General features: G+C 34.3%; 1 protein-coding gene and 1 long non-coding RNA gene across 2 annotated transcripts; one reads left to right on the forward strand and one right to left on the reverse strand.

The window, feature by feature from the left end:
* Positions 1–2,114: 2,114 nt before the first annotated feature.
* Positions 2,115–2,950, forward strand: LOC146943207 (uncharacterized). The gene is made up of 3 exons (XR_015033581.1): positions 2,115–2,493; positions 2,656–2,752; positions 2,842–2,950. It is a non-coding gene; the product is annotated as an uncharacterized LOC146943207 (long non-coding RNA).
* Positions 2,951–13,371: 10,421 nt separating this feature from the next.
* Positions 13,372–13,725, reverse strand: LOC146943208 (uncharacterized). Its single transcript, XM_085750089.1, has one exon. The coding sequence runs from the start codon at positions 13,723–13,725 to the stop codon at positions 13,372–13,374; it is 354 nt and encodes a 117-aa protein (XP_085606215.1).
* Positions 13,726–15,754: the final 2,029 nt, after the last annotated feature.

Raw genomic sequence — 15,754 nt, forward strand, 5'->3', positions numbered from 1 at the left:
ATCTTTCAACGAGGATATCTCTCGGGGAAAAACTGGCGTGACTCGTGAGAGAGAGCAAGGAAGAATATTCATTTAATTTGAAACTTCAGAAAAGAAAAACAAGTCGAAGTGATTTTTATAAAAAAAAAAAAAAATTGGGTTGAATTTAAATTTAAGAAAAGTTGATGTATTAATGTGTAAATTTTGAAAAAAAGTAAGCTTAAATGCTTTTAGTCTCCCGGTATTTTGAAATATCTAATATTTATCGCAGTAGAAAAAGCGGATAGATGACGTTAGTCTTAATAATTCAAGATTCACTATTTCTGTCCACAATTTTTAAAATATCTAGTTTTTTGTTTCCTACCTACTCCCTCCGGTCACATTTATAAGCAAAAAATGACTTTTTAGGTATATTGAATAATTAATGTATCTGGTCACATTTATGGATTAGATACATTAATTATTTGATGTACCTAAAAAGTTGTTTTTTGCTTATAAATATGACCGGAGGGAGTATGTATTTTGACTGGTTTTTGATGATGTAATAAATGAGATGCTTTTTTAAAAAAATTCATACGTATGTGGCAATTCAATTGATAAATTCAAGATTCACTATTTCTGTCCACGATTTTTAAAATATCTAGTTTTTTGTTTCCTACCTATGTATTTTGACTGGTTTTTGATGATGTAATAAATGAGATGCTTTTTTAAAAAAATTCATACGTATGTGGCAATTCAATTGATAACATGACAATGTCCAAAAAAAAAATCTATTTCATTAAAATATACACAAGTGTATATCACCGTGGGATTTAGGGTGGAAAAATAAAAGATTTTTCACCATTAAAAAGTCGTTGTTGACCGTTGGATCAAGTAAAGAACATAATCCTTTATTATAAAAGCTAGACTTGCTTGGCTAGCATGTTTGCCCTAATCCTTCCTATTTTGCCCTAATTCCCTAGCTTTTTTCCCTCCTAAACATGTAATTGCTCGAGTAATCTCATCCTTTCAAGCATTTGATCACATCCGTTTATTCGACCTTGAAAAAAGTTCTCACTTCGTTAATGCAATTGAATACCTATTAAAGCCTAATCAAGTCGAAACATGTACTAATCACTCTACCAATTACTGCCAATTGAATACCTATTAATGCTCACTTATAATGGCAATTAAGAACGTAGTTAATGGCTTGAAAACGTCGTTAATGGCCATTAAAAATGTTTCACGCATACACATAAACATCCCTAAGTTTATGGCAATTGAAGATGTTTCGCGCATACATTTTTTTGGCCTTGCTGTTTCACGCATACACGCCTTGCTGTTTCACGCATACACTAATTCCTGTCGCATTAGGCTACTGACATTTCAATGTTTCACACATGGATTATTTACACCATACTGTGCTATCTGATACAGAGTGGTAGGATGATATGCGTTTCAAGGTGAAATTTCCCTCGAATTTTACCACTAAAATATGCACTAATCACTCTACCAATTACTACCTATTAAAATTAATTATGACGTACTTATTTCAAAAAATAACACATATCATGGTTGATCCGATTTTGAATAGTAATTATTGCGTACTGTTAATGGCAATTATGAACGTAATTAATGGCTTGAAAACGCCGTTAATGGCCATTAAAAACGTCGTTAACGTCCTTTTAATCCATGGTACTCCACGCTTTTAGTTGATTTTACGCATTATGCACTAACCACTCTACCAATTACTACCTATTAAATACAATTATGACATACTTATTTCAAAAAATTATTGTTGTTTAAAGGTTGATTCGATTTTTTTTTTTTTAGGGAAGGTTGATTCGATTTTGAATAGTAATTATGACGTAGTATTAATGGCAATTAGAAACGTAGTTAATGGCTTTAAAACGTCGTTAATGGCAATTAAAAACTTTTGAATAGTAATTATTACCTTTAGAACACTACGATTATTCACATTTGAAACTGACGAAGAGAATTGCCAATTACCTATTTAAATACCACTTAGTTGTGCTATTACAACCATTCTCTACTTTAAGCAACTATATATCAAATATAACTCTTTCTTGCACTTGCTATTATGGCAAACACTTTCACCCCCATCTCAGCTGTGACAGGTGGAAGGAGATATTTGAAGTTGATTGTCCGTGTGGCCCATATATGGCTGATCCGTGATAAGGAAAATCCAGACGATGTTATCTTCATGAACATGATATTGGTTGATGAGAAGGTATATTATATGTTTCAATTGTATAAATAAATGATCCTTTTTTCAAGTTGCCACTATGATAACATATAATATGGTTTATTTTTGATGACATGTTATTTTTTGTTTAGCGAGGAAGGATCCATGCCACTGTTCGTAAGTTCCTGGTGCCAACGATTCAAGGAATGGTTGAAGAAGAAGGAACATATAAGTTAGAGAATGTCATGGTAGGATTTAATGAGGGACCTTACAAACTCTTGCCACACAAGCACAAACTTAACATGGCGGCAAATGCGAGATTTACTAAGGTGAATGCAGGCAATTTACCTCGGAACGTGTTTGAATTCATGTCTTTCAAAGACATTTTGATCTCTCCATCAGAGGACGTGGTTGCTGGTATGAAATCCTACCTTTTTTTTTTTGCGAATTTGTTACTAGCTGTAATGTTAATGCATATTTTTTTGTTGTAGATGTCATTGGTCATGTAGTTGAGAAAGATGGTGTACGCGAAACCGAAAAGAATGGAAGAAAAAGCAAAGTCATTGATCTTACACTCGAGGATTTAGAGTAAGATGTGCAATATATAACTTATCGGTTTATTTCAATTGATGACTTTATTCTCATGATCGAGTTGATTGTGTTATTTGGTGTTTCAGGAATACCAGGATCCGTTGCTCTCTTTGGGGTGAATTTACAACTGATATTGAAAACTACTTTGCAACCCATGACAACACTAAGTCTGTTGTGCTGATTGTACAATTTGGCAATGTATGGTTACATTATTTTTCATTGATTCGATTAACTTCTATGTAGTAGGACCCGTGCGGTAGCACGGGTCAATGGTCTAGTAGTATCATATCATAGTCATTCAACCCTAAAAAAAATTCCACACTATCTTCTACCACCCTTCTCCCTCCTCCATGCCATATTCACACCACCACCTTCATAATTCTTGCAAGATCTTGGAGGATCGGAAGAAATAGAAGTTCATCCAGCATCAATGCTCTTGAGTCTTCTTATCATATTCATGGTTGCTGATTCCATTCAAAACCCAAACCCTGATTTCCTCAATCCCCACAAAAAGAAAATCAAATCTCCCAAAGAAATTATCATACCGTTATAAAAAGAGAAACCCAATTAAACAAAATAAAAAGACAAATTAATTTTGAAAAAAGAAACTGAAGACAAAGTAACAAAATACGAGCAGGGATGAAGCCTTGTGTTGTTTATGGGGTAGATTTAGCTACCAAAAAAATATTTTTTATTTGAATGTATTGCTACCTCCGTCACTAATTATATAACCCTTTTGAGTTTTTTTCTTTGTATACTCTTTCAAATTTCAACGTACATTAAATTTTTTTTACCATTATATCCCTATTTATGTTGCATATTTTTCAACAATATATAATAAATACTCTATGAAAACATCCATTAATTCTCTTTCATAAAGGATAAACATGTAAAAACAATAACAATTGTCAACAAATTTAATTCAACAATCAACTTTCTTAATTCCCGTGTTTTTCTCAAAAGGACCCTATAATTAAGGACGGAGGTAGTAGTATACTCCCTCCGTTTCAAAATGAGTATCGCTTTAGGCAAAAAAAATTGTTTCAAAATGAATGTCACTTTCAGTTTCCAATGCAATAATAACTTTTTCTTTTCAATTGTACCCTCCAATTAATACTCTGCACACTACTTCCAAAGTATTACTTTTAAAACTAACCAATAGTTAATAAGGATAATTTGGTAAAATAATCATTCTCTTTCTTTTAATCATTGCATTTCTTAATATTTGTGTAAACACCTAAAACGACACTCATTTTGAAACGGAGGGAGTATTTAGCAATTAGCTATTTAACTAGATTGTTTATCGAAAACTAGTAAAAATAAAAGTATTAATAGATATTCACTTGTTCCATATATGTATTTCACCTTTCGATTTCTTAAGGAGCTATAAAGAAATGCTTATAAGTTTATTAATAAAAAGTATCAAAACAACACTCAATATATAATTTTATCTTCTTTCTTTATATTTAGCCAACCTCAAATTAATGGTTTTATATTCTTCCAGAGCATAAACATTATACTCCTGAACCAACCTCAAATTAATGGTTCTAAAGATCCATGTGTGTATTTTTGAGAATACTAACTCCCTTTTGATTCAAAATGTGCAGATTTAAAAGAAATGTGGGCGTAGTGGCAAGGGACGAAATTGATGACAATGGCTAAAACAAATATGATGTTCATTCTACATTTCTTTTTATTTTATTAATGAATAATAATGCAAGTAGTTTGGTTGAACAATCATGTTTCCCTAATTACATGTTTCACAAAATAGACTTGAGTTTACAAGGAATTTTACGCGAGATATATTTTTCATGTAAATCACATATATTTTAAAACTGTAGATTGGAGTTTAATTATATAAAACTAATCATGAATCTGAGTGTACTGATATGTCTTGAATGAGAAATACTTGCATGCAAACGAACCTAAAACTTCATTCTTGCAAACAACCAATCAACAATTTACAGCACATTATACAATACAAAAATAATAAATAAAAAAAATAAAAAAAAAACAAATTAGCCTGTCTTTTGTAATGAACCTAGATAAATAACTGCCACGTCACACATTGTGTAAAGGGTTATAAGAATGAGAATGGAAATAGAAATGGGGTGTGAAATATGTGTGATCAATTCTCTTCTTTCTGAGATTCTTCTTCTATGTCCTTCCTTATCTTCTATCCAATTCAATTGTAATGCTTCTTCTGTGTTGCATCAGAAGTTGATTTATCCAAAAGAATATCAAAATCATTATAATTGTCCTTTACAATTCTAGTATCATTACATTGGTGCTTTCATTCTCACCATGGCAGAGTATAGATGGGTTCCAGCAAGAAGCAAGAGAAGATCGATGGGCGCAAATGGAAGCCGAGCATAATGCTCGATGGGCACAGATGGCGTATTTGGACGGACCAGGTTACACTGTCATGGATCGAATTGAAGCGAAAATGGATTTGCGACGCCATTACTTCTCTAAAAGCTCTTCCCATGGTGTTCCGAACTCAATTGAAGAAACTTCGACACCGCCGTGTTTGTCGCACCTCGCGTCGTCTTCGATGGCTGAATCGAACCGACACCACAATTCGCGTATGACTGAATATGCACGAGAAATTCGAGAGTCGTGTGCAAGAATTCTCGAGTTGTTGCAAGAGGAGATGCAAGCTAACGAATCGACGAACGATGCGCTTCCGACTTCGGAAGAAACTCTGCCGTCCATTGAACCAATTGATGAACAATCACCGGATGAATCAGTTGGTGTGAAAACATCGATGGTGGAATCAGTGACGCCAATTGTTCATATGCCTCTTCTTAACCATGACGCAAGCCATTCTCTCTCAGGTGAATTTCATGTGCTCAATTTGACAAAATTTGCTCATGCCCAATTAATCGTTCCAAATTCGATGTCGCCGCTACTGACACCGTCGGGTTGTAGTATTCAGAATGTGACCGTGGAATTCAAGGTGACATGGGAACACACCATGCTTTTACCACCACCAAAGCCACCCGATCGAGTTGAAAATTTGATGGTACGTAACTCGAATTCTTATGCTGATGATCTTGTTACATTGCGACCATCAGCAAAACCGCCACCCAACACATTTAGCATGAGTTTGTTCACAAACAAACCGTTCCAAAATTGCTTTTGTCATGATGAAATTCCAGAACACACATACTCCTCTCTTCCGATTGCACAGGTATTGCAATACACACAATATTTTCAGAACTTTTGGGAAAATTTTGGTTATGGTGTTATTAGATTCGCCATTATGCATCTAGTTGAGAAGAAGAATCTTCAACAACACCCTTTGATTGTTGGGTTCTATTTCACAGAGTATTCTACTTCAAACTTGAAAGAGTGTGTGATAATTGGGAATATGTCTACAGGTTTGATCCAAATTAGTGGCTATGAGCATAATTGTGGTGTTGGAGGCAATCTCTTTTTTTTACATGCAAACATATGTAGTATTAACAGTGCATTCAAATTGTTTGAGAAAATGCCAACAAGAGTTTTGCCTCAGGTGCATATGGTTTTTGTTTCTAGCGGACCCTTGTTTAAGGATATTATGTATGTGCTTCATGTTATGCAACTTGGATTAGTCGATGTTAACACCACCAGGGAGAGAAGGGCAGAGGCACTTTCAAACTTTAGGAAGTGTTTGGAGTTTAAAGAAATGATAGGTGTGCTCAGTCACTATGAAATTCTTCTTATTGCCAATATGGTTAGTGGTGTGGAACTCACATATTTAGGAGCAGCCAAAGGCAGTGGCATTGTGCAAGACAAGAAGACATGGCCGCTTAAGTTTAGAGTTCTAAACAGTTTAATTCATGCCAATATCGTTGAAGCATTGGATAAGCATTCTACCTTGGACTTCCTTATTGATTTCTGTTATGGGTATGGTTGTTATCTGTTATGGGAATATCTTGAGATTTTGGTTCCATCACAGTCCTTAGCATGGCATATGAGGAATAAGATACCAAGAATTGCTCTTGGATTGGTTTATCATTATTGTGATTGGTATTTCTCTATAGTTCAACAAGAAATTACAACTACAGACATCTTCATTAGCTTTAAATATGACTCTTTTGTTGCTAGTTTTGGCTTGGTGACACTTGTATTTGAACCTGATGGGGAACCATTTGATGTCATCCAATTTGTGCTTAAACACTTGGTCTATGAGCTTGTTGGCTGGTTGGGAAGTAGATTCATACGGTATGCTTATCTACATTTTTCTTTTTCTAATGTTGGAGGGTTTGCACACAAAATTCTCTGTCATTTCATTATGGTAGGACTAAACCAGATTCATGGTTATAACTTCTCTATGGTTTTGGCTACTATGTTACTTGGTTTGCTGGCTTTTTGGAATTTATTCTTCTATATGTTTGATGATGGTTCCATCTTTTTATCCTACAAAGATTGTAGCTCTCAACTATCCATCCACCATGTGCTAGAGAAATCCATCATTGGTTTAAAAGAGAGACAAAAACTTGTGCATGGCAGTAATGATACAATAAGTGTTGGTTTTCTTTGGAATGCATCTCATTTGGCAAGATTTGGATTACTTTATTCCAATGTTAAATATGATTATCAATTGCATGACTCTGGCCAGTGCCTGCACTTCTGCATAGATGATGCATATGACAAATGTGTGGTGCTTCTTGAAACTATCTCTAGCTCAAACCATTTAGGTTATCCTACTGTAGGCTTTTGTGAAAGAACATTTGGAAAGGTAGAAGAAATAGTTGATCCACTTCATCACTGTTATTACATTAGTGAGTGGACTCTCATTTACTTTGAAAATGTTAGAAGCAAGACACTTGGTGCTGTTAAATTCCTCTTGGGCAAAGAAAGAATTGTTTTGTCTTATAAGCTGGCCTCATCGCTCAAGCAAGAGATTGACATGTCTTCACACAACAAGAACTGGGATCCAGGTGGTGACGATTGTTTTATCCATACAAACAGTTCTGCACAATTCAAACAGTGGGATCCGGGGGGGTTATTTTCTTTTCATTGGGAACATCTGCTTAACTTGTAGATCATTTGAAAAGATGGTAATAGCATTTCAATGCATTGTCCGAACTTCAACCTTGAGGACAAGGTTGATTTTTAATGGGGGTGGTATTGTAATGAACCTAGATAAATAACTGCCACGTCACACATTGTGTAAAGGGTTATAAGAATGAGAATGGAAATAGAAATGGGGTGTGAAATATGTGTGATCAATTCTCTTCTTTCTGAGATTCTTCTTCTATGTCCTTCCTTATCTTCTATCCAATTCAATTGTAATGTTTCTTCTGTGTTGCATCAGAAGTTGATTTATCCAAAAGAATATCAAAATCATTCTAATTGTCCTTTACAATTCTAGTATCATTACATCTTTCTCTTTCTTCTTTTTCGTCAACACAGAAAATAGCGGTTTCTTTGTATGACTCCATTCCATATCCAACATTTTTTTTTTTTTTTTTGCATTTCCAGAAAACATGACAAAGTTATTGAATTATTATCGTTACCAGTCTTAAGTATATCACAGTCTTAAATATAAATTATTTATCTTCAGTTCTCACTCTTTATCACAAATATCACATATATTTTTCTCACAAGCTTTCTCTAGAGTTGGTAAAAAAACTCTCAACAAATGTAATTCAGTGACTCAGATTCATTACATACAACCCAAAACAAACCTTCAATTTAGAAGAAACCTAATTGAACTTGTCATTTGAGAAAGAAAAAAATGGAGAAAATAATAGCGTTGTTTTTATATTGATAGAACGGGAAGGTTCGATTAAATGACAGAAGAAGAAGAAGAAACAAATACAAATTTTCCTTCCCTAAAAAAAAAAAAAATACAAATTTCACTTCTAATTTTTAATTATTTTTGTATTGTATAATGTGCTGTCAGTTGTTGATTTGGCTGTTTGCATAAATGAGGTGTTAGGTGCGTTTGTATGTAAGTATTTCTCGTCTTGAATTTTGTTAACGGTCTGCCTTGAATTGGTAAGGAGAAAATACATAAATGAGAGGTCTATGGTGGAATGTGGGCTAGATGAGGAAATACGGTTGTTCATTGTATTATTGTGAATTGGTACCAGAATTGTTCATTGTATAAAATGTGTTCTTTTTAATACAAAATTTTCTTGTTTTGTAATCGTAACCCTTATTTTAATTAGTGGAATATACAGCAATTTCGATAACGTAAGCACTACTGCTCTATCTATTCCACATGCTTTCTGATGTAACGTGTAAGTTTAAGCATAGCAGTGTTAGTGTTTTTTTTTTTTTTTTTTTGTTGACAAAAGCATTGAAGTGTTAGTAAATCTTATTCTTCCAGCTTCCAGCCTCATTATTCCTGCATCAATTGTTTCCAAGTTGCAGCTTTTTCTAGGTAACAGCTAACAAAGGGGGGTAAGTTCAACTGCGAAGGCACGTCGATTTACAGGCTATTAGAAAAATTTAATGGGATCCAAGAGATATCCCGAAACTAAACGCAATGTGATCATGATGATCAAGAGGGTTCGCCGGATTGGAACAGCATTCCATTGAGTTTGAATGTTGAAGAGAGGTCTTTATACGGGTCTGAGTGGAATCGTTAGTGAGTGAAGGAGACTACGAGAGGCTGTTATGGACATTGTCCATCAATCTCTAGTTCTACACAAACTACAGAAAAAGGATTTTTTTCAATTAATAACTTTTCTAATTTCACAATAATTAAATTTGTTTGAAATAATTTAACAACAATAAGAAATGACATAACTATACATAAAAAGTAAAAACTATGTCAAAAAGAAAATATCAATGTACTAACAACTAATTACTAATATTTACTTGATCCGAGAAAAAAAATTAGGATTAATACTCTTGTTGAAAACTTGAAGTAAGTTAGACAACCATACCAAACAAAGCTCTAGCCCGTACGCCTATAGAAAAAGTCTTAAACTAGGAGGGACAATTTAGATTCGGTTTAATTTGTGATTTGTGATAATATGTTGTACGAAAAAAATCTAAAACATTGTTTATTTTTTATTTTTAAAATGTGTTCGTTTTAATTTATTAGTAAGAATTTGTGATATTGATCTTAAAATGAAACATTGTGGTGGACAATATTTTCACCTACCTTAGGAGACAAATCACAATATTTTCTTGACCCATATATTTTTTTTTTGAGGGGTATACGTACTCTATATTTTCCTGTCCATATTTTAGTGTTTATAAATTTTCATTTGATATATGATTATAGCACTAAACAGGGAATAGAGTTGTAATTGAGCAGTGTGACATGTCTCTGGCTTAAACTTTGAAAACTTTATTAAAAATCAAAAGATGCATTATGTGCTCGTGAATGAAAGTTTGGTAAATTACGTATACCATGCACGTACATACATTAAGGAAAAAGCTATGCAAAGTTTTGAAAACACTACCCATGAACATATTGACTAATTAAGGTTTGAAAAAGTGTGTTTACTAATTAAATTTGTTAGTTACCAAAATGTTAGTTAGTATTGTGATTTGTCTGCTAAGGTAGGTGAAGAAACAATAATATTGAGTGGGAAGATCATTTGAAATGGGGATATGTGCCTAAATAAGTGAAGGCATGAATTATGGCAATGGAAAAATGAAACAAGTTGAATACTCCCTCCGGTCCTATTTACAAGAAACAATTTACTTTTTAGATACATTAAATAATTTATGTATTTGGTTTAGGTTCATGACTAGATACATACATTATTCAATGTATCTAAAAAGTCAACTTTCTCTTGTAAATAGGACCGGAGGGAGTATGTGAGAAATGCAACCCTAGGTGAATTAACTTACGTTAAGGTTCGGTGTGCGTGTTAACTCACGCTGGTATCGATCATGAGTGTGATTTAAGTCATGTTGATGATACCAAATGTGACATAAGTCACGTCGAGGGTATTTTAGGTAGTTCACATGTGAGTAAACAATTTTATATGGGAGAAGAGCAATTTTCTTAATAAAAAGGTTAGACTCCAGCTTTTTATAAAGCCTATTTACTTTACGGGTCTTGTTAACCAGTGTCCCAGAGGCACTAGTTAAGGAAATAAAAATAGAAAAAAAAAGTCAAGTTTTGCATTGAAAAGAACACTTTTTTAACTTTCAAAAAGTGGAATACACAATTTCCAATACAATATTTCTTTATATAATTCCTTAACCAGTGTCCCGGGGGCATTGGTTAACATTTCCCTTTACTTAAATAGATCAAGTTAAGGCTTACAAAGAAGCTTATTAAGTTCGTTAGGCCGACCTATTAAGTAGTGCAGTCAAAACGAGCCGGGTCGAATGGACCGACCCGTTTAGCCTGATTAATTATAGGGCTTGGGCCTTAAATATTGAGCCTGAATTTTAATAGGGTTTTTTAGCCCGGCCCTAAAAAGCCCGGTACCCGTTAGGGCTAGCCCCGAACGGGCCGCGGGTAGCCCGTTGGCCAGTATAACAAAAAAAATGCTATAAATTATATATATTTTTCAAATAATTCTTTATTTAGTTGATCATCAAAGTAAAAAATAAAAGTGAAAATTCAATGAATTAACACAAATACAAATTTAATATAAAATTATATTTACTCGTTTCGTTATTTATAATTTTAAAGATCGAATATATAAATAACTATAAGCATAACATATCTAATTTATTTAAAATTGTTTTTCTCTCGTTTTAGTTTACAACGTTTATATGAAAATGTTTACAATTTATTTTTGTGCTAGACATTATTTAAACATATTAAAAATATTATTTATAGAAAAATTTATAGGAGTATTTTATAGTACTTTTTTTTAAGAAAAAAATGTAATTTTTAATACGGGCCGGTCCGTTTAGCCCGCGGCCCATGTAGGGCCGGGCTCGGGTAGTATATTTCAAGCCCGTTTTCCAACCGGGCTTTTTGGCCCGGCCCGATAAAGCCCAAAGCCCGTTAGGACCGGCCCTAAATGGGTCGGGCCGCCCGTTTTGACAGCTCTACTATTAAGCTTTTTATATATAATATATCTTCCATTATTGATACTGTTGTATTTTTTTTTCTTCTAAACTCAAGCCTTCATATGACTTGGTTATTTAGTAGCAGGTATATTGATGTGATTAGACTTTCGTAAGATTTCGTTATTTAGTATCAGACTTATTCGTGTGCTTTAGGTCTTCATAAGTTTTGGCCTATTTAGTAGTAGGTTTATAGGTCTTAATGTAAAATATGCTTTTTAGTAGGCATTTAGACTTCATCAGACTTTTAAAAAGGTCAGGTTAGGCCTTGAAAATGAGTCTATGACGGATAATAGGTCAAACTCATGCCTATAATTTTTTAAGTAGGTCGGACTTAGGTCTTACAAAATCCAACCCGGCCTCGTCCATTTCCATCCCTAAATATGAAGAATGCACTTTATTTAGAGTTTAGACAATTTAGCCGTTAAACCCACCACATATTGTGTGAGATGGCTACTTAAAAATGTAATTAAAACACAATTCTTTTTGAAAAAAATGTAATTAATTAACAATGTTGTGGCGTTTCATCTCTTTTGCATTTATATCAAATAGCATATCTCTATATAATATTACGGCCCATATTATAATTAACCACTTAAATTGTACTCCGGAGGCACATCGCCCCCACGCCCCTGCCACCCCCAAACAGTTGGATCTCGCACACATTTGTGTCAAACGTGAGGGTAGAGACGGAGGGACATTTCGCCCCTTACCCCTCTTTAGTGTCTACCATGAGTCATACTTCACATTTTGTCAATTCAAGTATTAATTAAATTCAAAATTTAAAAATGATTACCAACAATGGGTTAATCCAAATAATAAGAGACTTGTTGATGATCAAAAAATTAAAATTGCATTTGACGTGATTAAACATTTAATTGATTGATTCGTATGTGCTGGTAAACTTTAAGGATAAAATGTCTGTGGATGCAACCTCAATCCTCAACCTTATTCACTCATTTGACAAATAAATTTATCTAAATTGAAGACATGTTTTAAGGATTAGAGGAAAGTTAAAGCTAGAATAGAATTCTTTGAGTGCACGCACCAAAGGGCAAGAACCAATTCCAATATTGGCGAAGGTTAGTGCTTTTTATTCTCACTCATTTTTTTATAGAAACCAATTTGGTTTGATACGAATTAAAGGGAAGAACAAAAAATTAGAAGTGCCTCTTTTTATTACCTTCAAGAGAGAGTTAGGTATATTTTTGTCCCTTTTCCTCGACCATTAATCTTTTTGGAATTCACTACTCCACCTACTCAACTTCCAATTAACCACTTCAAAACTTCCCACTTTTTAATTACAACCAAGTCCCACTATCCCACGAAGAATCTGAAGCTAGTTACACAACTACCTAATTTTAAAGTGAACCACTTCCACAATTTGGAATCTTCAATTAATAATCATTATTTAAAAATAAAAATAAAAATATGACTCCATTTGAAGAGAAAGACGTAGCAAAGCGAAAAACAATTTCAAGGAATAAATAATATAAAAAAAAAAATTGTTGTCTATTTTTTATGTCTTTCATCTCTCTAAATAGAGTCTCAATCTTATTATAGTTTTAAATAGAGAGCATCATGACGCAACTTTCACTTAACTAATTGTTTTTTTTTTAAGGAAAGATAGCTCATTTCATTTCATCTAAAATAATAGAGTCAATACAATAGGGAGGATGATTGAAAATACTGCGACTAGCATGTAATATAGACGCTCGAGCAAGATTATGAGCGACTATATTAGCTTGTCTCCTAACATAAGCTAAAACATAAGTAGCATTAGAAAAAAGCAATGTCCTACGGTTAGAGAGTAAACTTCCTAGCTCATTAACATATGGGCTATTACTAAGAACAACATTCACAACAAGCTGACAATCAATTTCAAAAACAATGCGATTGAGACCAAGACCGAGAGCAATTTGGAGAGCTTGTTGTAGAGCAGTAGCTTCACCCTCAGTTGCGGTTGAAATAGAGGGGAAAACCATTGAGTGAGCTTGGATAAGATTGTTGGAACAAAATGTGTTTAACAATGAACCTTAAAGAGTTTTGATGATAACAAGGTATTAAAAATTGTAAATTGGACTAGCTAATATTTGTTCAAGTGTACAGGACCATAATTATAAAGTTACATCATCATTGGTTCTGAATGAGCAAATAAAGAGCAAAAGAAAATGAAGCTTAGATGATTCTGAAGGCAAAGCGCTCCTGAAGAAATACTGCTCCTGAAGAATAGTGCTTCTGAAGACAAGAGGTCCAGAAGCCACATCATCAGAAGCTGAAGAAGCTGCACCATCAGAAGCTGTAGAAGCTGCTTCATCAGAAGCTGCATCATCAGAAGCTGCCTCATCAGAAGTCATTTCACCAGAAGCTGAAGATCAACTGGATTTGCAAAACATTCAAAGATTGAAGAATATACATTGCAAAAGCTGTCTATTGGTTTCGAAAACACAGCAGAAAATCAGAGGAACATTGCAACGGTCATTTCAAAGGTGTTTGAAGGCATGTGCTTGCAATTTGGACGAAAGCGTTGACATTATACTATTGTACGAATTGTACAGCCACGTTCTCCACTACTCTGTTTTGTGTCCACGCTTCAAGACAAGAAAACAGCTCCAGAATACGGTCTCGCCTGCATATATGTTCCTTTGGATAAGGAATGGATTTCAAATTGGTTCTTCATAGGACAACAACCAAATCAGGCAAAAGATCATTGGTGAAAGATCAAGCTTCAACAACGACTCTTTGGTGTGCTGGCAATTTCACAACGTCTCTTTCACACCTCTATATAAAGGAGTGAAGACCTAAAGATTTGGTAATGCAAGAACGCTAAACGAAAGACTCATAACATTTTTACAAGTGCCAAATCTCTGCTGAAATTGTTCTGCATTCACTTAGAATTTCTGTGTCTAAAAGTCATATCTTAGAAATTCTTAAGTCCATTGAGTCTGTATCTGATTTGTATTGAGAGCACCTCTGATTGTATATCAAGTGTTCAACCTTAAACAATTTTCTGTGTAATTTTGTTTAGTTAGGAAGTCTCTTGCATTTGTGCTTGAGCAGGAAGTCTCTTGATTGTGTTCTTGAGCAAAGGAAGTCTCTAGCTTGTGTGCTTGAGCAAAGGAAGTCTCTTGCTTGTGTGCTTGAGCATTTGTAATCAGATATTACTCATAGTGAAATCTCCTTGGAAGTGCAAGGGGGACTGGACTACTTCCGGATTGTGGAAGGAACCAGTATAATTGCTTTGTGTCGTTCTTCTTCTCTCTCTCTGTTTTATTCCGCTGCATTTAGATTCTGATTATCACTTCAGAAGCTGTCTCACTTAGCTTCTGATCAGTGTGTTCAGTTTTTAGGAGAAACGAAGAATTTTTCAAAACACAATTCAACCCCCCTTCTTGTGTTTTTCTCACCTTCAATTGGTATCTAGAGCCTTGGTCTGTTGTGTAACACTTAACCGTGCAACAGTCAAAGATCTGAGAAAAACATGTCTACTCCTCCTCCTACTGGTCCTGGTGATACTAGCTATAAAAATGTCTCACATGATTATAGTGATAGTAAGAAAACCAGTGTTGGAAAAGTTCCAAAGTTCAATGGAGATGCTGAAGAGTTCTCTTGGTGGAAGACCAATTTTTACAGTTACATCATGAGCCTAGATGAAGAATTATGGGATATTCTGGAAGATGGTGTTGGTGATTTAGTCCTTGATGAAGAAGGAGCTGCTGTGGATAGAAAGAAACATACTCCAGAACTGAGGAAACTCTACAAGAAGCATCATATTATCAGAGGAGCTCTTGTCACTGCCATACCCAAAGCAGAGTATATGAAGATGAGTGACAAATCCATTGCTAAAGCTATGTTTGCTTCTCTCTGTTCAAATTATGAAGGGAGCAAGAAGGTCAAAGAAGCAAAGGCTCTCCTGCTCGTACATCAGTATGAGTTATTCAAGATGAAGGATGATGAAACTATTGAGGAGATGTACTCAAGGTTTCAAACCTTAGTTTCTGGGCTACAGATTCT

Source organism: Medicago sativa, chromosome 3 (assembly GCF_051527215.1).
Source record: "Medicago sativa cultivar Bolivia chromosome 3, Bolivia_mono, whole genome shotgun sequence".
In the NCBI taxonomy this organism is placed as follows: Eukaryota; Viridiplantae; Streptophyta; class Magnoliopsida; order Fabales; family Fabaceae; genus Medicago; species Medicago sativa.